Raw genomic sequence first — 23381 nt, 5'->3', positions numbered from 1 at the left:
AAATCCCGTTCATAATTAATAATTAAACATACATAATGTGCACCCAAATAAAATTTTGTTTACGGTACAGTGCCAGATAAATTTAAAGACTTCATCATTGATATACAACCTAAATGACTATTTAAACCACCACAAAAAATACTACACTGTAGCTCATTTAAATATATTAAGCAATTTTTATTTACGCAACTAGTGTGAAAAGAAAAAAAAAGGTTAAACCATCTTACTCTGAAAATAAATGAATAATCAAAAAGAAATTATTTAACGCAGTATTTGGAAAGTAAAACGCAACTTTTCAGAAAACTCCTCATGGTTACAAGATGGCAAAAAAAGGAGCACTAATATGTTTTGAAAAGTTAGATAGCACATAATATTAAAGAATGCAAGTTGAACTAAATCAAAATGCATATTTCTCTTTAAACAGACTTTTGAAAAGACAAACATAGAAAAACTCACACATGCTGAATAAACATTCAGTGAACCAGTTTTTTTTATTTATCTTTTTTTTTTTTTAATATCATTCCAAAAACGTAAAACTGTAATTTAAAAAAAAAAAAAAATAAAATAAAATAAAATAAAACGATTGTATTTGCTTCTGGTATGAATCTAGTGTTTAGTAAGCGACAGTCTTTACTTTCTCTACTGTACGAAAACGGTGTAGCAGTTCTTTGAACAGTAGAAAACAGAACAGTTCCAGTCAGTTTAGCGTGTTTTAAAAATAAAGAAGTAACTTTTAACTACAAATATTCTATTTTAAACTGCCATACTATTGTTTTAATAGTTTTAGTGATTTTTTTTTTTGTGAAAGCAAAATAAAAACTCTTAAAATAGTGTAAAGGTACCCAAAATGTAGAAATAGTAATTTTCAAACCAGATTAAAATGTATTAGTAGCTTGGTGAAAGTTATCCTGCTAGTTGAAAGTTATCCTGCCGTTTACGGTAAAATTAAACCACGTCAGAAAGATGACAAAATTGTTTTAGTAAGAGCATTAAAACAAATCGGGAATAAAAAAACGTCTTAATGGTTAAGAGCTCCTCTTACGTAATTCGCAGCGCAAAAAGACTGCAATTTGCAAAAATCGTAACAATCATAAAATTAAAATAAATATATTGACACCAATTTATACTTAAAATTATAGTTAAAAGTTGAGACACATTTAACGAACTTCTAAAAGATCTGGGAAGGTAAGTTTCAACCATTTTTAAAAGAAAAAATAGGTATTTTATATTATTTGTAATCATATTTGACAAAATGTGATTTGTAATCGTTATAGTATTCATACGTGATTCCTATTTCAAAGTACAAAAACTCGCAAATGAAATTAGCAGTTTTTATTCATAAAACTAATAATTGCATTAGGAAGTTACTGAAAAAGCAGAAAAATAAAAATAAATTATGCCACAATAAACATTTCGAACTTAAAACATTGGTACAACCATCAAAAATGATAAAGGTTTTAGTGATGTTAAATTTCTTTAATAAAAGAAATGTTTGTGTCGTTTTTAGATAATCAATATTGATGTATTCTAACTAGCAGTAGTTTCATTTATAAACCAATAAAGAGTATGAGGGTGTAGTTACAATGACGTTCAATGAGAAATCAAAAAGAATAATATATATATATATATATATATATATATATATATATATATATATATATATATATATATATATATATATATATATATATTACATCGGTTGAAATATCCGTGATTACATTTAATTTTTAAACGTTCCTTTTATAAACGTACTTTTTTGAAATGTTTTTAAACATAGACTTTCAAAAAAAAAAAAACCCTCGCGTTCAAATATCTCATACTAGCAGTACCACACATCTTTTAATCGATTTTTAGTTTGCATTTACAAAACAGATTCATTTAAAATGCACTATACTACTGAACAAAACAAACTGGGACTTTGAACTGTTGCATTTTTAATCCTCTTTCCTCCCAATACTAAATATTTTATAACATTTCTTTTCATCATAAAAATAATGTACTTTAAGAGTGAATAGCTTATTTTGACTCATTTCAGTTTACAATAACAAAATTAACTTTTACATTTGTGATTCAATAACTTTTGAACCAATTATGTATAAGACTACCCCGAGTCAGTGCAAGCAAAACTTCATTATTACAATTGAAATATTCGTTAAAATGTAATTTGAAACAGCAACAGACAGAGTCTAATTTCGACCAACTTTAATATACTGATCGAAATCTTTCCACAAAGTAGTAAACTTTACCGTGCAGACACAACCACTGTGATGTAACTACCTAATATTGAATTAGTTACCACATCCTCAATATCCAAAAAAAAAAAGTTTTTTTCCCGATAAGTTTTTTTTTTTTTGGATTTAAACCAAGCAATTTCACTTTTAATTCAATTGTAATTAAAAATAGTTTAATTATGTGCGCACTCATAATGAATTAAAAATAATTATCTCTTAAAGTGTTATAAGATTTATTGAAAAAAAATTGAACTTTACGACATATTTTTGTAAAACTAATATTTTTGACGAATATTGTTATTCCGAAGTACAGAAACGTATTTAATGCCACTATATCATAGCATAAAAATACACTTTTATTATTAAGTATATTTACTCACTATTCAGAATCAATTAAGGGAAACTCAAAACGCGCTTGCTCAGCACAATGTCCTAAACGAATTATTTTACGTCGGTTGAAACATACATGACACTATTTAAATTTTAAAAACGCATATAAAACAAGTTACTTCTGCTTAACATATTTGGAAGCACATCCTTTCCTTAAAAAAAATCTTCGATTTGTTGATTTAACTGATAGCGAAATATGTTGATGCATTGCATTTTTTAACCAACTGCATACATGATCCACTGTGTCGCACAAAAAAATCAAGTTAAGACATAGAATTACTACGTTTTAAACTTGTTCAACAATTATGACATTTTCTTAATGAAAATATTTATTTATTTATTTTGAAATTCCCTTTTTAACGTTAAATATATTTTCTAACAGTTTTTTTTAAAAAATTATAACAAATAAATGGCTTCTTGATATCTTACTTGTAATAGCACACTTTGTGCCATTGCAATCAGCACTAACAAAGTTACTAATTGCACTATTAACTGACTAATTTTTGAAAACAGGAATCATTTATGTTACTTTGAGTCACTGCATTCTAATCTTCATTACTAATACAGTATAACCTGTAAAATTGGCCACCCCTTTAATCCTATGTATGGTGACATCTTTTGTCAGGACCAGAAGTAGACCAGATGTCTTTTCTAAAAGCTCACTATTTTGGGTTGAAAAAGGGGTTCCTTGAATCCCCGAAAAACGTGTACGCAGTAATCAGGAATTTGTTGCTACAAAATGTTGGTTATTTCTTTTTACTTCTCTACACACACACATACACAAAATATTTTTTTTATTTCCGATATCATCCATGTCAACCCTTAAAACTTAACCACCTATAAAAGTTAACTACTGAGAACAGTGGCGCACACAAGGTCAAGGGGGGTCCAGGGAGTCCGGACCCCTCCCATGGCCCTTCAATTTTTTGTTATTTGACTATACTCTTATGTATGAAGTAAGTAAAATAATTCCAAGCAAATGTAATAGTTTTAGATTTAATAAATGAAAAATTAAAACTTATTTTCTCTCTTTCTTCCCCTACAAAATTGAACTAGTGAACATAATTGTGATTGAAACTAAAAGTGAACACTAATATACAACATAAATTGTTCTAAAATCATGATTTTGCTTCACTGTTTTTATTTTTAACTATGAGAAAAGTAAATATTCATTCTTGTGCTTTCTTGTAAAAAGTACTTGCTATTCAAAAATTCTTTCTTTTAACTAATGCTGAGGATATTTTCAATATTTTGTATTTTTAATGTTTTTTGTTTTCGAACACCGATGAAATAAAAAAAATTATTTAGATGCGTGTTGGACTATTATATGAGAATGGTGGGCCTTCGAAACTGTGATTGAGAAACTGCACCACAAGTGGTTAACTTACACAGGACCCACTGTAACAGCATTTTTTAATCTGCAAACTTCATAATGTTAAAAATAAAAAAAAACCATTCATTCAACCATTACATATATTTTTAAAATTTTCTTCCAATCAAAACATTTTCTTCACCCTTACTCACAATACATAAGCAATTAAAGAAAACTCAAAAGAGGTCAGACTCACCACAATGCCCTTGGTACTTGATGGAAATCTCTCTCATTTGCTTGCAAGCTGTCCTCTCCAGTTCACACACATTTGGATAATCCCGTCCATCGCTTCCACACACAGGTCTTGATCCCCTGCTGTCACCATAAGTAGCACATTTCTCCGGACACAAACACTCGGCTGTTCTCCCGTCGGATGAGGGCCTGCATTTCGAACCAAAGTGACACTCCTTGTTCTCGCAGGGGTCCTTCACATCTGCAGGAAATTTATAACAACCTGATGTCAGCTGGATGAGAAATACTGATTCTACGAAAAAGATGGCAATTTTGCGATTGCGATTCATTGCCTTGATTTCAGCAGGCTTTGATAGATTTCGTATGCAATACTGCTCTTTGTTTGATCTTTTGGAAAAAATATTTCCATGAAGCCGGACTTTGGTTTAAGCGACATTATAAATATTAAACTTTAAATATTAACATGATCTTCAAGAATCTTACATATTGATGGACAAATTCATGTTCATTGAAGATTACCATTTCTAAATGTCATATCGTTATTCGAATTCAATAATAAATGCATGATCCAACATGTACAATATCTATTATTGTTTAACAATAAATCCTATAATGTTGTAAAAACTCGGATGCAAAATTTCAAACATTTGTATAGTTTTTAGTGCATGCTGTGCATTGCTTTCAACATTTACTACGAACAATAATGTTTCTGTTTATTCTTAAATATAAGTTGAAGGATAAACTAAAGCATTAATTAAAATATGTATATCTATTTAATGACACTAAAACTTTATCCATTCAACAGCACAGGATTTCTTTCTAATGCAGCACTTTAGTTTCAAAACTTTTTCAAACATTTAATAGTTTTTTTATTTTCAATCTTATTAAGTGACAAAGAAGGCTTGGGAAGTTCTTGAATAGCTCAGAATTTAATAAACACACTTTCAAACACGCATCCCCATTGGCATTTAGAAATTTCTACCACTCGATTCGTCTCGTCCCGCAGACACCTTCGTAATGCCGTCGACACCTCCGCCATCCCCTGAACCCATCAACGCGCATGCGCTTTGATCAACCGCTTCAACCCTTGGCCTCATCTTTCGTATTCACAAGCGCGGCATAAGCGGAAAGCAATTCGTACGCCCCCAAGCGGCGGATGCAGGAAAAAGTGATGCTGGACGGTGAAAAAAGGATGCGAGGAAAAGGAATATTGATAATGCGCTTAGGAAGAACTTTTTGTTTACAAGTCGCGACAAAATCAGTTGCGTCACTGCGAATCCAAAAAATGCTTTTTATTTTTGATGTAGTAATTTTTTTTTAATACACATAAATGGAGAAGTTACTGCTATTTCATAAAATCTGAAAACTAAAAAAACACACTAATTATAGTTTATGATCGTATAAAAATGTTTGGCAGCAAATGGTTACTAAAAAAAAGTAAACGTCATTTTTATTCACCGTTCAGCATTTCACTTGTTTGTTTCTCACTCGAAGATTTTTTCAAATCATATATTTTAATCATAATTTAAAAAGAGTATTGATCAACTAGTAACATACAGTACTAGTAACAGTAACATAACAGTGAGTAGCAATTAACATATCTCAAACTAATTTTAGGCATAAAGGTACACCCTTTTAGCGCGGAATTTGAAACAAAAACTACTTTCAATATACTTAACTGAAACTTATGAATGAAGTTATAATTGTAGCATCTGTTACTTAATAAAAAGTGTTTCGCTTAAAATACTCATAAAATAACTTGAGGGTAAAAAAATCGCCAAAGAGTTCCTTGAATAGCTATGTTGATGCTACTACGAGAGACAACTGTGAAGTTGCAAAGATTTGATGGAATACTAAAGTAATGATTCAACACACTATTTCTACGACAAGTGTCAAAATATAATAAATCACGGTACGTTTATTTGTGACTTAGTTGCTGAGTGCTGAGCGTTTTTGGACTTCCAAAGTTATCTTTGAGTAAAAATAAAGTTTATTTTTTTGTAAATTTTTCTCTGTTTTGAAATTTTAACCTCTGGTGGAAGTTGTGAAATAAATATTTGTCTTTGAACTCTTTGATCAATATAAACACGTAATTGCTTTTAATTGATATCAAATTCCTAATTTTTATTGCTTTTAATATAATTAATTTTATTGTTTTTATTAAAAATATGTCATTATTTTAGAGCAATGCAAAATAACCATAATGCTTAATATGCATTTATAATAAAAATTCAAAATACGATTTAAAAAGTTTTACTTGCAAAAAAAGTCCACCTTTAAAACCATGAAAAGAAATATATATATTTCCTTTTTAGCCTACTTCCCCAGTAAAAGTCAGAAAAAGAAGAAAAAAGCATGAAAGAAGGCTTAATGCATCAAAAATATCGCAAAAAACAAAAAAAAAAGTCAAAAATAAATAAAATAATTAAATAAATATTGAAATATTAAAAATTGGAAAGTTGGGTATTCAGATGGGGAAAAATGTCTGTCGGTCTGTCTGTCTGCCCCCCCCCCTAATAACTTTTGAATGAATAGTCCTATTCGAACAAACTTTATTTTGTTCGAAAGATCTCGGCGAGGATACCTCATTCCCATATTTCACGTTTTGATTTGAACTATTTTTTGCTCAATTTTGAACAGTCCAAAAAAACTTAACATTAGCGCCTACGGGGAAATTCAAGGCAATTCCGAACTGTGAGGCGAATGTGCTTCAAACAAACTTTGTAGGAAAAAGCTTTTGATGAAAAACTTCTATATAAAATATCTTTTTGATTTGAACAATTTTCCGGTCAATTTCGAACAGTTCAAATCCCTTAATATTAGCGCTTACGGGGAAAATGGAAGTCAATGTAGATTCCGTACTTGAAGGCGGATTTACTTCAAACAAATTTTGTTGGAAATAGCTCTTGACGCCAAACTCCAGACTTCGACTCCGAGAATTTAGGGGCAATTGACTCCGACTCCGACTCCTGTGCCCGACAATTAATCGGACTCCGACTCCCCGACTTCGACTCTGACTTCGTAGCTTTGGCAAAAATTTATACACGGAGGACAAATGACTGACTCCGATTCTTAGATATTCGACTCCGACTCCTTTACCCCAAAATGAGATTGACTCCTACTCCGACTCCGCAGCTATGGTTTTGACTGTGAAATAAATATTTATGTCTAACATGTTTTTTTTTACGCTAAAGTTTTTGTTTAGGTATTCAGTTTCCGGCGAATAAACTCGAAGTCATTTATGTTTCTACATAAAGATATGCGCAGACGATTTTTTTTTTTTTTTTTTGACAATGAGAATTATTTCTTTAAGTTGACATTTTATTGTTTTTATTTATTTTGGTAAGTGCATTAATTCATTTAAAAATGTTTTTGTCAACAGGGGAAAAAGAAACGATTTTTTTTTTTTTTTTTTTTTAATATGATGTATTTATTTTAATGAGCTTATTAATTTTAATTATTATGTTTTCGTTTTGAAAGCTGTTAAAGATTTTTTTTAATGGAAAAAAATGTATTAGCTGCTTTGTTTAAAAGTTGCTGCTTTTTTTTTTTACGCATCTAATTTTTTTAGATGGGTGAAAAATATTTTATTCCTAGAAATCAAGCTAGAATCTATAGCCTAGAAATCAATAGCTTAAAGTATTTTAAAAATATGTTTGAAAAAATTTGCGTTTATATCTATTTTTGAGAATATTGATCAGGAACTAGAAAGTAGTATGGGTATACGGGAAAGTAGGCTCGTCTAGTTCTGGACAGAACTTCTTGTTGATAGGTAAACTGCGTGATTAGTAACTGAAAAGTTTTACTGTTAACCGTTTAACCGCCGAACTATTGACGGAAGATCAAATTTGAGTAACTTTTTGAAATTATGTCTATTTATGTCTAGTAAATACAGAAATAAAATAAAATTTCCAGAAAAAAATTTTTTACTATGTTTTTCAGTGTGTTCCATTTTTGGAACATTGGCGCTTTGCATGAATTTTTTTTTTTTCAGGGATTTTTTTTAAACTAAGAGGTTTTGAATGCGGTTTTTATCTTAGCATACTTTATTACGGAAAAAATAATATTTTTAATTGCATTTATGTACATACCAGAATTCAGAAAATCCAATACAGAAATATCTAATGCCCATGATATGGAAGGAAGCATTGTTGGTGAAGTCGTTTGTCGCAATGGAAACATTTCTTAGTAGTATTTTTTTTGCACACCGCACAACGTCCTTGGGATGCAGATACAATATAATGTCCGTCAGACATTCTTGATTGTTTATGTAAATGACAACGAGGCCCTGGATGACTTTCCAATCGTACTTTTCTTCTTAGGAGGTGAGTTGTTATTTCTCTTCGGAACTCTAAATGCTTCATCTTGACTTCGTGTAACTCACAATGAAGTAACCAACTAGCTACAACTGAAATATTCAGAGCATTACTAAAAAGATTCCACCACCATTTTTTACTTCTCAAATGAGGTCTGTAGCTCCCTAAAAGTTTATCTAAGACGTCCACACCCCCCATTCCTTCATTGTATCTCTTGATAAGATGAGGTTGTGGCACATCTATCTTGCATTTCTGCGCATTTGAGTAACGTTTTACAGATGCAAGTGGCTCATGTGTATAACAATTAGATGCTACTGTAACCACTGCATTATCATTCCAGCTGCACATGTACACTGATCCATCAGATAGATAGTCAAAATTTCCACGATCTTCTTTAGAAAGGGCTTTTTTGGATTTCAGTGGACAATGGCCAGTTCGGTTTTCACGAATTGTTCCTGTTGCTCGTACACCTTTTTTTGATAGCTGAGAAATTAAGTCATATGATGTAAAAAAGTTATCAAAGTATACTTCATGCTTAGACGTGTCAGTCAGAACTGATAATAGATCATTTACAACTCTGGATCCTAATTGCACATCAGGGGATCCTTCTTTTTTGCCTGAATAAATCTCCATGGAATATGGGTATCCACTTGAAGAGCACAGCATCCAAATTTTGAAGCCGAATCTTATTGGTTTTCCTCTAATAAACATTTTACACGAATGTCGACCGTAGTAGGGAACCATAGATTCATCTATGCTCAATTTTTCATGAAATACACCAAATTGTTGAAGGTTTTTACACAATTCTTCGTAAATAGGGTATACTTTTCCAAGTTTGTCATTTTGTTTTAATTCATGGTTGTCCATCAAATGAAAGTTGTTTTTTATTTTTCGAAAACGATTTCGAGGCATAATTGTTGGTACAATTGGCACAGATGTATCTTCTGCACTGCTCCAATACATATCTTCAGAAGGAACGGAATGGTACCCACTCAATAGCAGCAAACCAAAAAATTGTAGGATTTCATCTCTGTCAACATCTATTGATTCTCCTTTTTGCAATGCATACAAGTTTGTCATATTTGCTAAGTGTTCAACATACTGCAAAGGTAAAATTTTAAAAAATAAATCAATTGGAGATAAATCCACCATATTCGGAAATGCGTGTCGAAGTGGTTCAATACTTTCTGACGAAATCAGTTTCTGAAAATTAGCTTTCTTCTCCCAAGTTAAATCCATTTTCATTCTTTTTCTACTTTTATTTCCTGATAATTCCAACTTTTTCTTTTTTTCCGTTTTCATTCGCTTTTTACTTTTATTATCTAATGATTTCAGACTTTGTTCTTCCTCCGATTTTTTTGTTAAATTTTCACGAGAGTTGGCGAAAAAAATGTCCACCTGTCCACATACATCAATTGGTGTAATAGGTTGTAACTCGTCTTCTAGAATGTCTTCTTCCTCAGTGATATTGCCTGGTTCATCAGGGGGTAATTGGCATATATCTACATCTGACAAATCCGAATCTGACAATGTCTCTAAATAAGCCACAGCTTGTTCTACAGTAAGAAATCTTGTAGACATTTTTTAACAGTTATGAACAGTTGGTATACGTCAAACAGAATTTTGTTTCGCTCGAAAACAAAGCTAGCGAATTATTGAACTGCATTTAAAATATGAAGAATAAAACTCTCACTAATATTATTTTTTATTATCACGTGACAATGCAGCTGTCCGAGCAGGTGTGGATGCGGAGCCATATAGTCCGTCAAACAGTAGACTGTTTTTATTTTCTTTGCTAACGAAACTTCATATCCTGTCAAAACATAAACTTACTTGGTTTTGCCAACACCTACATCAGAGTACATTGAAAATGAGAAGAAAAAAGAAACATATATTACGAAAAATGAAATTTCCCCTTTGAAGTCGAACGATTTACTTCTTGGAAATTTGACTCCCTAAAAGCGCCAATGTTCCAAAATTGGAACATGCTATTTTGAAGGGGTACATCTTTTGGAAATATCATTGTACAATTCTACAAGCATTTTAAAATCATACATTGAAGTATTTTTCACAACTATGATAAATATCATCACATTTTCTGAAAAAGCCAATTTTTGGTAAATTTTATAAGAAAAAGTTGCAAAAAGCTAAAAAAACACCCATCTTTGAAAAATCGCAATAAATAATTGAAAATATATAAACAAATAATTAGGAAATCAAAAATTACTTTGAAATAAGATTAAACTGTGTTAAAAAAAACTTTTTTATTTTAACGTTATTTCTTGGGAAAATTTTCAGTTAAATATGATGTTCCATTTTTGGAACATTGGCGGGTAAACGGTTAAGCAAAAACAATAAAGTACGCTATTAAAACTCCATTTAAAAAAGCATGAACATAAAACGTTTTAGGTTTTGTTCGTGTTGGAAAAAAAAACTTTATAAACCACGTACTACGTGTATCCAATTTTATTGTTTTTATTTATTTTCATCGTTAATGCTGATTTTTTATCATTTATAAACGTTTTCTTTTTTTTACAAATAGTAATTTATTTCAAAGATTAACTAATTAAGTGGCACACCATTAGCACAGAACATTTTTGAATGCATTTCAAAAGCGTGTTACTTCCTCATTATTATATTTTTAGAGAGATTTAAGAGTAAGCATATACGCAATCTCAGCTAATTATGCCTATCTCAATTAATTTTAAGAAACCTCCATTAGCTCTCCAATTCTTTTTATGACACAATTTTCGTTAAACAAAGTGCATGACTTAAGTTGAAAAATATTTAAATGTTTTAGCTCAGTATACAGTCTCACTTATCTTTAATTTTGAGCTTACATGCAAGCTAAAATTAAAAATGTTTAAGCACAAAAGCATTAGCAGCACAATTAAATGAAAGAAAACTTTAAGAATGTAATTTCCTATCGTGCAAGATTGTTAGCTTACATTTTTCAGCATACAGTTTGATAGCTTAAATACGCTTTATCGGTTAATGCAATTAGCAAATATAACGTACACTTGTATAAGTGAGATTTTTTTTTTTTTTTTTGCTTTTTTTTTAAGGCTGAAAAAAATTGGGAAAAAAAAAATAAAAACAAGTAAAAATCCTGTAAAATAGTTACTATGATTGCGACTTTTCAATTAGCATAGGATGATAGGATACTTACTACATTAATACCTAACTAGTACAAATGTGTCCTTACAATTATATCTAACACAAGTCAAATAACTTTCCAAACTTATGGTTACATAACTATTTTTTATCATGTGTAGTAGTAAATTATTAAACATAAAGAATAAGTAGTAACTTATTGAACAGATGTAAAACTTGTGATCTTCTACATTTAAACCGAAATTTATATAAGAAAATCATTCGGTGAAACAACAAACCGTGATTTCTATGAAAAAATCATTCTCTAAGTTTATTGATTTTGCTATTAAAATGAGAAAAAAAAGCATATATTCAAAGGAAATAACGAGGGCTGAAAGTTGTCCTAGGACATCCTGAAATTTCGTGTTTTTTTTCATTTGACGAATCCCGGAAATCCAGTACTTAAAAAAGTTCAATACAGAAAAATAGACAATTTGAGTTTTCACTTAAAATTCTCATCCAATGAAATAAAAAATATGCTGGAGAAAGTCTCAAGCCCCAGCAAATAGTGGCTTAAAATATAATAAGCTAAAACAGCCGCAAAAGCAAGTGAGCAAAAGTGTGTTATCAAAATTAAGAAAAATCACGAAGGAAAATACTGATAAACAGAAACAAGTGAAAGATTTTTTAAAAAACAAAATTAATCAATTACATGGAAGGTGGGTTGCCAGAGCGTCGAAAGGTCGGACTTCTACCTGTTAGTTCACGCGAGGTTTCTTTTTTTTTTTTTTTTTTGGATTCAGCGATAGAAAGTCTCCATCCAAAAAATCTCCTAGTCCTGAACTTGTCTTCGGCCAAATGATAATACATTTTGGAGATAATGCTAAAAGACAATTGTTAAACATCTTGAACACTTCATGGCGCACAAGCAAAGTTCCCAAACTCTGGAAGAACTCCACAATTATTCCCAAGCCAAAAAATGCCACTAGCTGCAAAAACTTTTATCGACCCATCTCTCTAACATGCATCCTCTACAAAGTTATGGAGCGTATCATACACACAAGATTGATGAAATGGATGGAATAAGTTTCGGTTTTTAGTAAGAATGCAGAACAACGTTTTGCATTCTTACTAGACTGCTTATAGAGCTAACCACAGCACTGCAGATCAATTGTTCTACCTTTGCCAATACGTAATTGATGGTCTTTAAGAAAGGCCACGTTAGAAAACAACGATGGTCGTCCTGGATCTCTCTGCTGCTTTCGACAGAGTATGGAGACATAAACTAATCAACATCATTCTTTCACTGGGCATCTCATCAAATGCTCTGTTTTAGAAAAATGATTTCCTCAGGAAAAGAACATTTAGAGTCAAGGTAAATGGCACCTTCTCAAACACCCACCTTATGAAAGCTGGAGCTCCAAGGGTTCCGTACGTAGCCCACTTCTTTTTCTCCTGTACATGAATACGATTGACCACCTTCTAAACAAAGACGTTAAAGTTGCGTGCTACGCCATTGACATCACAGTGTGGCATACGCATGCAAACTTGGTCAATTCACAAAAAGCGCTAAATGCCTGAATGCAAAGTATTGAAATATGGTCGAAATGGTCGAAGGAGCTTAACCTCACTATTAATCCAAACAAAACCTACTTTTGCCATTTTTTCAACTGATAGGAAAAACCGAAGCTCATTCCATCACATCATCAAGCTTTTTGGTTCGGAAATCAAACAGACGTCTAATCTAAGGTATCTCGGTCTCATTATTGACGTAGAGGTGAAATTCTCGCAACATCTTGTTCATATTTCAAACAATGCGCTAAAAAAGCTTAACATTCTTAAGAGACTTTGCAGTGCCTCGTGAGGATCAAATCCAAAGACCCTCCTAACTACATATGCATCCATATTAGACCCATACTGGAGTACGCTGCACCCATTTGGGCACCATCCATGCCTACTTCAAAAGTAAAGATAGTTTTGATTCAGTACAGGGCCTCGAAAATTTATTGGAGCTATCTCATCTACAAATATCATCAAAGCTGAAAAGGCATGTGGCATCACACCTTTGGATAACAGAAGAAAACTCTTCGATGTTAAATTCACGAATAAGATACAAAGTCTGCATGAAAACCATATTTTTAGCAGAACTTTCAGAACAAGGAGCGAAAATTCTAGTCTTAAAAGATCCTTAACCTTGCAACAAGACCAAGAAATTAGAAATGACATTAACCTTCAGTATGCTACACTTGAAAATGTGAAAGAACCTTCACACACTTTGAACCTTCATTCCTTCTAAGACTCTGCACTAAGAAAGAACCTGTTTCGGTTTTAAAAGAAAAAGGCGACCATACCATTATTTACAATCACCACCCAAACTCAAAAACTGGTAATCGCCTACTCTAACGGCTCCTCAGATTCTAATCTTGGTAGGGGAGGTGTAGGAGTATTTATAACAGGTCCAATAGTTTAAGGACTTCAATTTCTGAGAACTTCCAAAGAAGAGTCCGAGAATCCTCCTCTTCTTAGTATCATCTAAAAATCGTTCGGGCTTATTTCTTGAATCCATTTACATTTTTAACGTCAACAAAGACGGCCTATAATCACGTTTAAAGAAAATTTTCGAAACTTTTTTGGGGATGACCCCAAACCATTCTTTAACAATAGCAGCGATTTTCTAAAACTATGTTTTTGGAATTAAAATTTCGAAAATTTCCCGGAAGAGAGCCAACTGAACATTCTAAACTATCTCTTCTCATACTCGAGTAATAGCTGATTATTTAGTAAACGAGGAAATTACTCCTCAAATGTATATATTATTATATGCTCGAAGAAAATGAGAGGAACTGAGACTCAGATACACAATCATCCATCTCTAGTAGAGGGTCCGATTAACCTCTGAGTTTAGGGGAATCTCAGTCTCATTTTGGGCTCCCCTACTTTTTTTTGGATATTTATCTCCGAAATGCTGCAAAAAGCTAACTTACTGATGCTGCAGTTATTGCTTCCAAAAGTGACAGAGGCGTATTCATGCTTAAGTTTTCCCCCTTTTTCCCCCGCTATCACATAAATTTTGTATACGTTACATATAGCTGTAATTGCAATGCCACAGTTACATGTTGAATCACATGACTGGGTTGGTTCAAAATAGAAGTTATTTTTTAAGTTTTAATGACAAGAAGTTACTGAAACAATTTTTGTCTTTATTTTGAATCTTTCTCAGGGATTTAGGGCCTCCTGAACATTCTGAGGGGAAACTCAAGCTTCATTAGCCTTTTCACTAATCAAGCCGTGCTTTAGTGGCGCTGGTTCATCTCTTTCTTAGCTCCTGATCTGGATCAAAAAGCAGATATCTCTTCAGAGACCCATTCAACCAGTTAAACCTCGTGTAGTGGTTGGTACGGGGGGCCCTGGAGTGTTAGTGTAGTTTAGTTACGCATAAAGTGATGCGATTAAGACTATTTTGCTTATGTAAATTCAACAGTGAGAAATAAATATAATCTACTTTTTTTTTTTTTGAAAATAATTGCTAAAATCACAGATTGAGTAGCGCTCTGACGTCATCAGCAATAAATCTATTTATAAACATAAATTACTTTAATTGAGAATGTTTATTGAATTTTGTATTCATTTTTACAAGAAAATAGCTGAGTTTCTTGGCTCGAAAAATAGTTAGTGTACTTCGACCTCGCTGATTTTTTCAGAAAGTAACAAGAGCTCAAAGTTACGTGACCCCGCAATTTCAACGATAAAAATATCCCCATTCAGGCCCCCCGGTTCCCCCCAGTTCTTCACTCAAATGAAGAATACTTTTCACCCGTCTTACCTTGAAGACTGATTTTCTAGTCAAATAGCACTTTTCGGGAATGTATAGTTAAAAATCTAAAACTAAAAATATTTTTGAAAAAAAGAAAGTTCACTAAGCAATAATGTAATTAGTAGTTTAAGGAAAAATCTCTAAAACCGTTTTAAAATATAAGTGAGTATGGTATACTTGATTGCATAATGTTTACTTTCTATTGATTTCATTAGCCAACTGTAACATATTTAAGAAAAAAAATTTTTTTTCAATCACTTATATTCAAGTGTTGCCGAATTCTAAAGTTACTGAGGTAGAGAAGATTTATTTTTTCTTGAAGGACAACCGCTAAGACGAACCATTCTTGCGAAATCTAAACGATTTGTATTAGTCTTTCAAAACCTTAAGCTCTGGAAGCATCGATCCAAAACACACTAGAAGGCTGTTTTTTTTTCTTATTTTCTTGTTTAATTTCATCCTTACCCCCATTTGCTTTCGTTAACTTCCTTTTTTGCCTTTAGTAGTTGTTTAAGTCTATGTCAAGCTTGAAGATGAACGTGTATTCATGCAATTAACTCTTAGCATTTCTTGTTTGAAATGCTTGTTTTTAGAAGAAATCAATAAAGCAACATAAATGTTAACTACTGTAAAAAATAAAATAATTAAGGGCAAAATATTAAAACATATGCAGCATTTTTTTTTTTTTTTTGTACTTTTAAAGGAATAAGAGGTACAAAATTACATGAGATGCATGAATAACTCAACAAATCTACATCCTTAAACATCGATGTCATTTTTCTAAAAAAAATCATTTTAATTTTGTGTTTATTTTTAAGGTTTTATACACATCAATGGTGTTCAAATCAAAATTTTGAAAACAAGCACGTTTTTGCACTAAGTAGTTAAATACAAAACTGACTCAAAATATAATTTCCTGTGAATAAAGTATTTACCATTTGATTACATGAAAACAATATAGCAGTAAAATGGGTCTTATTTTTTATCAGAATATGGTGAATTCCAGGAAAAAGGGGACATGACACTTGAATTTAAAAAAAATATTCTGTCACTTGCCTTCAGAAACACGCGAGTTTTTTTAATCTTAACTTGTTTTTTCCAAATAGTTTGATGACTTTTAGAAAATCTAGTGAAAAATCAAGTTTTTCTCTTTGTGTTTTTACAGAGCATAAAATCATTTTTTTGATACATAATGTAACTTCAATAATCTTGTTATCAGCATATGATATTTAAGTTAACCTTTATCTTTTAAATTTTTAGTTAAACTTTTTGGTAAGTTATTTGAAATTCTTTTTTTTTAAACAGTGAAAGAGGTCCCTTACTAAGGTGACAATTTGATGTCTTTCCGTTACCAAAATACTACATATCAGTTAGTTCATCAAGTACCTATTGTGTATAGAAACTAATGCTTTTTTATGCAAAGCAGAATTATGTCCCTTGTCAAGGAGGCATAGTCAGAATTTCAATGCAGATTTTATTTATATGGTTTTTAATGGTAACGAAAGGACAAAAAAATACGGTAATGGAAGGACATTTAACTATAATCTGGTACGAAGTAAAATTTTAGAATGCTAGTACAAAACAAACCGTTATTCAAAATTAGTTTTCACATTTAAAACATATACATTGACTCCCAAAAGTGTTCGTACACTTTGAAATTTTTTAGTAAAACCAAAATAACGTAAAACTGAATTCAAATATGAAGTCCAATTTTTTTTCACATCATTGCTATGTCATTCTAAATAAAACCCTGTATTCTTTTAAAAATATTGACGGATCTTCCTTTTGAAATGGGTCAAAAAACGAAGAGATGGAGAAATCATATGCCACAAAAGTCATCGTACACTCAAATATTTTCGAATAAATTCGTGATTAAAATTTTCATATGTCGTTTTTTTTATTATTTTTGCATTGTGTTGACCCTTAAAAGTCATTTGGCTTTACTTTTTGTTTATTTATTCTTTAATACTGTGCTTATTACTTTAAAATGGCTGGTATTCGTAAAAAAACACAAACACCATTCGAAATTTGTATTTGTTTCTCACAGTAGCGGACAATTGGTTTGAAATGTTTCTATCAGATTAATTTATTCCATTCTATGTTAAAGTGCTTGATAAAATGCTTTAAAGAAAATAATCGGATCGAAAACAAGGTAAGAAAAGGTCAACAGGCAAAATTGACAAAGCGTGATCGGAGATTTACAGTTAAAAAAATTACGAAAAAGACACATTTGAGTGCTGTAAAAGGTTCTGCAGAGTTAAATGAAAATTTTTACATTTAATTTTAACCAAAAATTGTTCACCAAGTTCTCTGATTAGCTGGATTAAATGGGACCTGTTCCTGCAGAAATTTTCTTGGCCGTGCGAAAAACAGAAAGCTTATGCTTTTCGTCGCAAAATCAATGATAAATAAGCTCAACACGTTTTGGAATTACGTCTTACTTACAGATAAAAATGAATTCAACATTTTTGGTTGATCTTTTGTATAATTGTAAATAGAAGAAAAAAATTAAGAACTTAATCTTAAGAACTTAGTTGAACCAGTTAATCAGGACGGTGAAGGCGTTCTTGTGTGAGGGTGCATATCAGCACCAGGCGTTGGAAGTTAGGAATTTTTTGCTAAAATAATGAATCATGCTGTTCATTTAAATATTTTAAAAACCAATTTTAAACTATTAGCCCACAATTTGGTAATCGGAAACAACTTTGTTTTGTACCAACATAACGATAAGAAGCACACGTTTGCGCGGTTCGTGCCTCAAAAATTGTCCTAAAGCTTAGAAATACTTCCTCAATCACCAGATTTAAACTTAATGGAATATATTAGGAGATATCTGGTGGATAGATTACGAAAATACGGCTTTGAAACAAAAATAGAGCTAGAAACAATAAGACTCGAAGTGTGGTTGAACACTTACTCAGAAATTACGCAAAAAAGAAAGAAAAAAGAAGGAAATCTATTCCCGGACGTTTAAAAGGTGTTATTGATACTGCATGATATTCTACTAAATAATAACTTAATAAAAAGTTAGATTTTTCAATAATATATAGACATTTTTTAAAGTGTACGAAGACTTTTGTGAGATAAAATTTCCGGCACTTTTCGGTTTTTGATTTTTTTAAAAATAAGTTTTAATATATATTTTTTTTTAAATTTATGTCGTTTTGTTGAAAATTTATCATAAATCTTATAATTAAATACCTATTCCGAAATATTAATTCTAACCAATGGATAGGGCCCTATTTCATTGAAAGTCGTAGGTATACGAACACTTTTGGGTGCCACTGTATAAGTAATATTTGTACAAAAATTATGTGTGTTTTTATTTAAAAATTTAACTTTTATTTACATTTTTTAAAACTATTTCGTGATTTTATTTTTATTCTATTTACTTCTATTGTCTGTGATGAAAATCTCATGAAAACTATACTTAAAAACTATTAAGCATGTGAAAACCATTTTGGTATTACATGTTTGTGATATTACAAGCCAGTTCAAGGAGAAACATTTGCTTAAACACTTGAAATTTATATTGGAACAATACAATATTGAAACTACTATTCGATTTGTTGCCACAAGTCACAAAAATGGACTGTTGACGGCACTGAATTAAACGTTAAACATACTGCAAAGAGATCAGTAAATTCATTGATCAACTTTCAAAAAGATGGAGAAAAAAGGATCGTAAAATATCCATTCGCATCCTGATACCCAAAATATGCGCTTTTGAATCCTGCAACAAGTTATGTTATTGGATATAGTAAGTTAGTAAGTAAATAAACTAATTGAAGGAGATTTCATCACGAAGTCAACAGACTGACTATGAAAGTCAAAAAGACAGAAATACCAAATCATAAGAATATGCTAAAGGATTCATCAACGTTTGGACAAGTTTTGCTAGTTGGATGTAGGGAAAATAAATTAACAAAGAGCAGTGTTGCACAGGTACTTCATATAGAAGATGAAGGAATAGAAATATCTTGTTTGAAAGCGTAATAATGTGCGAAGGATCTTCGTGTTTGCTGAGAAAGAAGATAAATGTTCTATGGATTATGATAAAATTATTGAGCATTTCAAGAATTCAGAATTGCAACAGATGGCTCAGTCATTATGTATTATTGTTTCATACTGCTGTATTACCTAAATAAATGTTTGTAAGTTGAAATTTCCCAAATTTATATAATTTGAACTTCTTGTCCTTCCGTTAACCTTAACAAATACATAATTCATATGCTTAAAATAATATTTTTTAAAACTAAACGTGAAATTGTAATGATAGAACACTCCCATACGTGCTCTAATTTTTATAGAAGTTTCCCTTTTATAGTTTAGCTGAACTTTTGGGGAGAACATGATAGCGTGAAAATCATGTCGCAAAAATGTCCTTCCGTTACCGTTTTTAAATTTGATTTAAAACAAAAGTTACTAACAAAAGATTTTTGGCTTTGGCTTTTTTGGCAACTTACTATAATATGTATAAAAGTCTATGCATCAGTTTTTGAAAAAAAACATGTATTTTGATATGATCACATACATAACTGCAACGATTTTTTTTGTAAAACTGCCCTTCCGTTACCGCTGAATTCACCTAAAAATAGTCAATAAGAAAGTGAAGGTTTGCAATAATTTCCAGCATCAGTTTGGGGAAAGGTGAAAGATGTGCCGAACACAATCTGTTCCTTGACATTCTTCGGACAAGATTACATTTGAGAAAGATTACCATATAATAACCTTGATTTTTTTATTGCAATTGAAAAAGAAAAAATATATTTTCTCAACTACTGCCAAATAATGCAATAATACATTCGTATCAGAAATTATTACTAATGATTTCTTTCATTTTTTTTGGCTGACGAACAAAATGATAATAATGATTTTCTAAAAAAAAATCAAGAAAATAAACTTTAATGTTTCAGCAGTTATTTTTGTCAGAAATCAAATCGTTTGTAGCTATTTCTTAAGTGAAAAAAAAAAACTGTTAATTTTGTCAGTGTTGTCTGCGGAGAAATCTCCTTCGCTTTTTTCTAAATAGTCGTTTTATGTCCGTGACGCAAAAATTTAATCATTTTCAGAATTCCATTTTTTTCAGTTGCGTTTCTTGTTGTTAATATTTTTGTTCGTTTGTAAAAATGATTTTATTGTTGATTTAAAAAAAAAAAACGAATTGCTTAATTGTCACATTTGACCACAGTTGAAGTTGCTCTATATTTTCAGATTACCATGACAACAAGAGTGTAAGACAAGCTAGTTGTTATAAAATTTATTAAGAGGAAAAATGTTCGTCGCCATGGCTCAAAATCGTTTGCATTCATTCAACGCTTAACGAAAGCAGGTTTTACTTTTAAAAAGGTAGTGCTGTGCAAAATTACGTTTTTTTTTTTTTTTCAAGAAAAACATTTACATAAGCTTAAAAAGCGAAAATTCATCAAAATACAAAATTTCCACATTAGTAACCCCTAGCATTTATGAAGGATAAAAATTAGAATAACATAAACACTGAAATTTAATCTTTGTGATGAGTACACGGTTGCAAATTTGCCATAATAACCAGATCTTCATTACAGCATCCTAATAAACTAAATTAAGAAATAACAACGCCACAAAGCATAAATTTCAGATTACTGCAGACACGTGTTTTGGCATTACATGGAACGCCCTTTACAATGCAAAAGAAATGAGCTTATGGATGAAAAAATGTTCCTTGTAACGGCGAAACACGTATCCGCAGTAATGTGCAATTTGTGCATTTTGATGTTGTTATTTCTTTTCTATACTTTTCAGCACAAAGGTACTTATTTATCTTATCCTAATGAACGCTTCTATTTCTATAGATATGCCTCGTAATACCTATTCTAGAAAATAACCAGTCATATTATGACAATTCGAATTTATTACCCACTTGCATTCTAGTCCCTTTTTAAAAACCAAAAAAAAAAAAACTCTACGTGTGAGGTCCTATTGCAATCCGTGACTGCCAAAAACATAATTAGAACTCAACAGGTTAAAAATCCTTTTTTTCCAAGCATCTGTAAAAAGATTGTGTTCAGCACATGGACTTTGCAAATTTTCAATTTCAGAATTTCGTGTTTTGAAAATGTTGTTACAACAACAATAATGTACTTATCTTATATCAACAATTTTAGTCGTTCATATACACTACTTAGTACGGTCTCTAACATTTTTCGTTTCATTGTATATTTACAAAACCAGGAAATTGCTATTTGTGTAGAGCTTATAGTAAAAACTCATATTTTTGACGAAAAAACTCATTAGAGTAGCGTGGTGTACCTTAAATATGATTTAACATAAAAACCAAATAAACCTCCCTTTTTTCTCAGAAGCGTTCATTTAAGAAACATGCGATTACTTCTTCCACAAAAATACTAACCAGAAAGCCAAAACCCGCCTGACAAGTTAACCACAAAAGCCGCTTTGGATTTCAGTTGCTTTTACGTCGACAATATGTCTGGAAACTCAATTCCCAGGATCTGCACTCTTTCTTTCTCTCACTATAATTGAATTTCATCCCAACATGATTATTTGCAGATCTTCTTTGCGTCTGGGAATTGAGTTTCCACGAAACACGCACCTGGCTCTGTGGAAGATACATATAAATGCGATGGATCAACTGATACAATATCAGGTGAAATTCTCAATATTAGATCTTATTGCTTTTCTAAATAGGATTTCAAAATTTAAAGAAAATGTTAGAATAGCAAATTTTCGAAATCAAAAATGTCTAATATTTATTCGTCCTTTTTTTAAGTCGAATTTAAAACAACACAAAACCTGGGATTATTATTATTTTTTTTTTTTTTTTTTTGAAATTTAAGAAATACTGAACCGTAAAACGTTATAGTTTAATGATGCTGCCCAAGGAAGATAAATCTACAAACAATGGAAAAAAACTTAAAACATAAAACGTTTTTTAGCACAAATAAACAAATTACTGAATATTTCGGGGCTTCCAGGAACACCTTTTTCAATTCAAAATTGTGAGCTTTTTTAAATTTCAATTTAAGTAAGACAAAAACCTGGGATGAGTATTTATTTTTGGAAATTCGAGAAATACTGAACCGTAAAATGATAGTTTTACCGATAAAGTGCTGCTTGAGCAAGATGAACAACAAACAATCGAAAACAATTAATAAAAAACAGAAAGTATAAAACTTTTCTAGCACAAATAAACAGATTACTAAATACGCTTGTTTCGGGGTTTTCAGGAGTCTCTTTCTCAATTCAAAACTGTGAGCTTTTTTATGTAAAGACATCCGGTAAAATATTGAAAAAATGTTTTCTGGAAATCCCGAAATACGTGTATTCAGTCATCTGCTTATTTGTGTTAAAAAACGTTGAATATTCCTGTTTTTTCCCGTCAAAAAGGTATTTATTTATTCTCTAATATAGAACTATATTGAATAAAAAGGGATAAATATATTCATTATATCATATGCATAAAAAGTTGGAACAAATGTTGTAGAACATAGTTATCTTAATTTTGTTTACTATGTAAATTTGAGCACCGTTCAAAGAATAGTATTTTACTAAATTATAATTTTAAAAAAATAGAAAGGAAATATATCGTCAGCGATTCATGTTTCCAGTAAGGAAAAGAAGAAAGTTCTAATTTTATGAGAGGGCAGAGACTTGGTTACTCTGTAAACGAATCTGCACTAGAAATTTAATTTTGTCAAGAATATTCAAAGTCAAACAAAAAATGTACATGTCGCATGATCATACGGCATGGTGAATGTAGATTTTCTACATTTTGGGCGTAGCAGGTGAACGCCAAACTATTATACCACTATTAGTACACTTCAATGATTCATATCAGCAAAAAAAAAAAAAAAATAGTAATTTTAGTGTGTAAAATCAACTTTTTAAAACATTTTACTTTTCTTGCGGTCCTTTTGGAAAAGAGGACCGCAAGAAATCAAATCAAATTTTTTTCAAATTTTTTCGTGCTTATTTTC

At 31.0% G+C, this 23381-nt stretch overlaps 1 protein-coding gene across 1 annotated transcript in view; it reads right to left on the bottom strand.

The window, feature by feature from the left end:
- Window positions 1–4290, bottom strand: part of LOC129225314 (agrin-like) — a 338344-nt gene extending 334054 nt beyond the window's left edge. The window contains 1 exon segment of the mRNA XM_054859904.1: window positions 4190–4290. Coding sequence (XP_054715879.1) covers window positions 4190–4226 — 37 coding nt within the window. The 5' untranslated portion in view covers window positions 4227–4290.
- Window positions 4291–23381: the final 19091 nt, after the last annotated feature.

The sequence above is a fragment of the Uloborus diversus genome, chromosome 6 (assembly GCF_026930045.1).
Source record: "Uloborus diversus isolate 005 chromosome 6, Udiv.v.3.1, whole genome shotgun sequence".
In the NCBI taxonomy this organism is placed as follows: domain Eukaryota; kingdom Metazoa; phylum Arthropoda; class Arachnida; order Araneae; family Uloboridae; genus Uloborus; species Uloborus diversus.
Note: the sequence above shows the minus strand (reverse complement) of the source record. Positions and strands in the feature narration are given on the sequence as shown.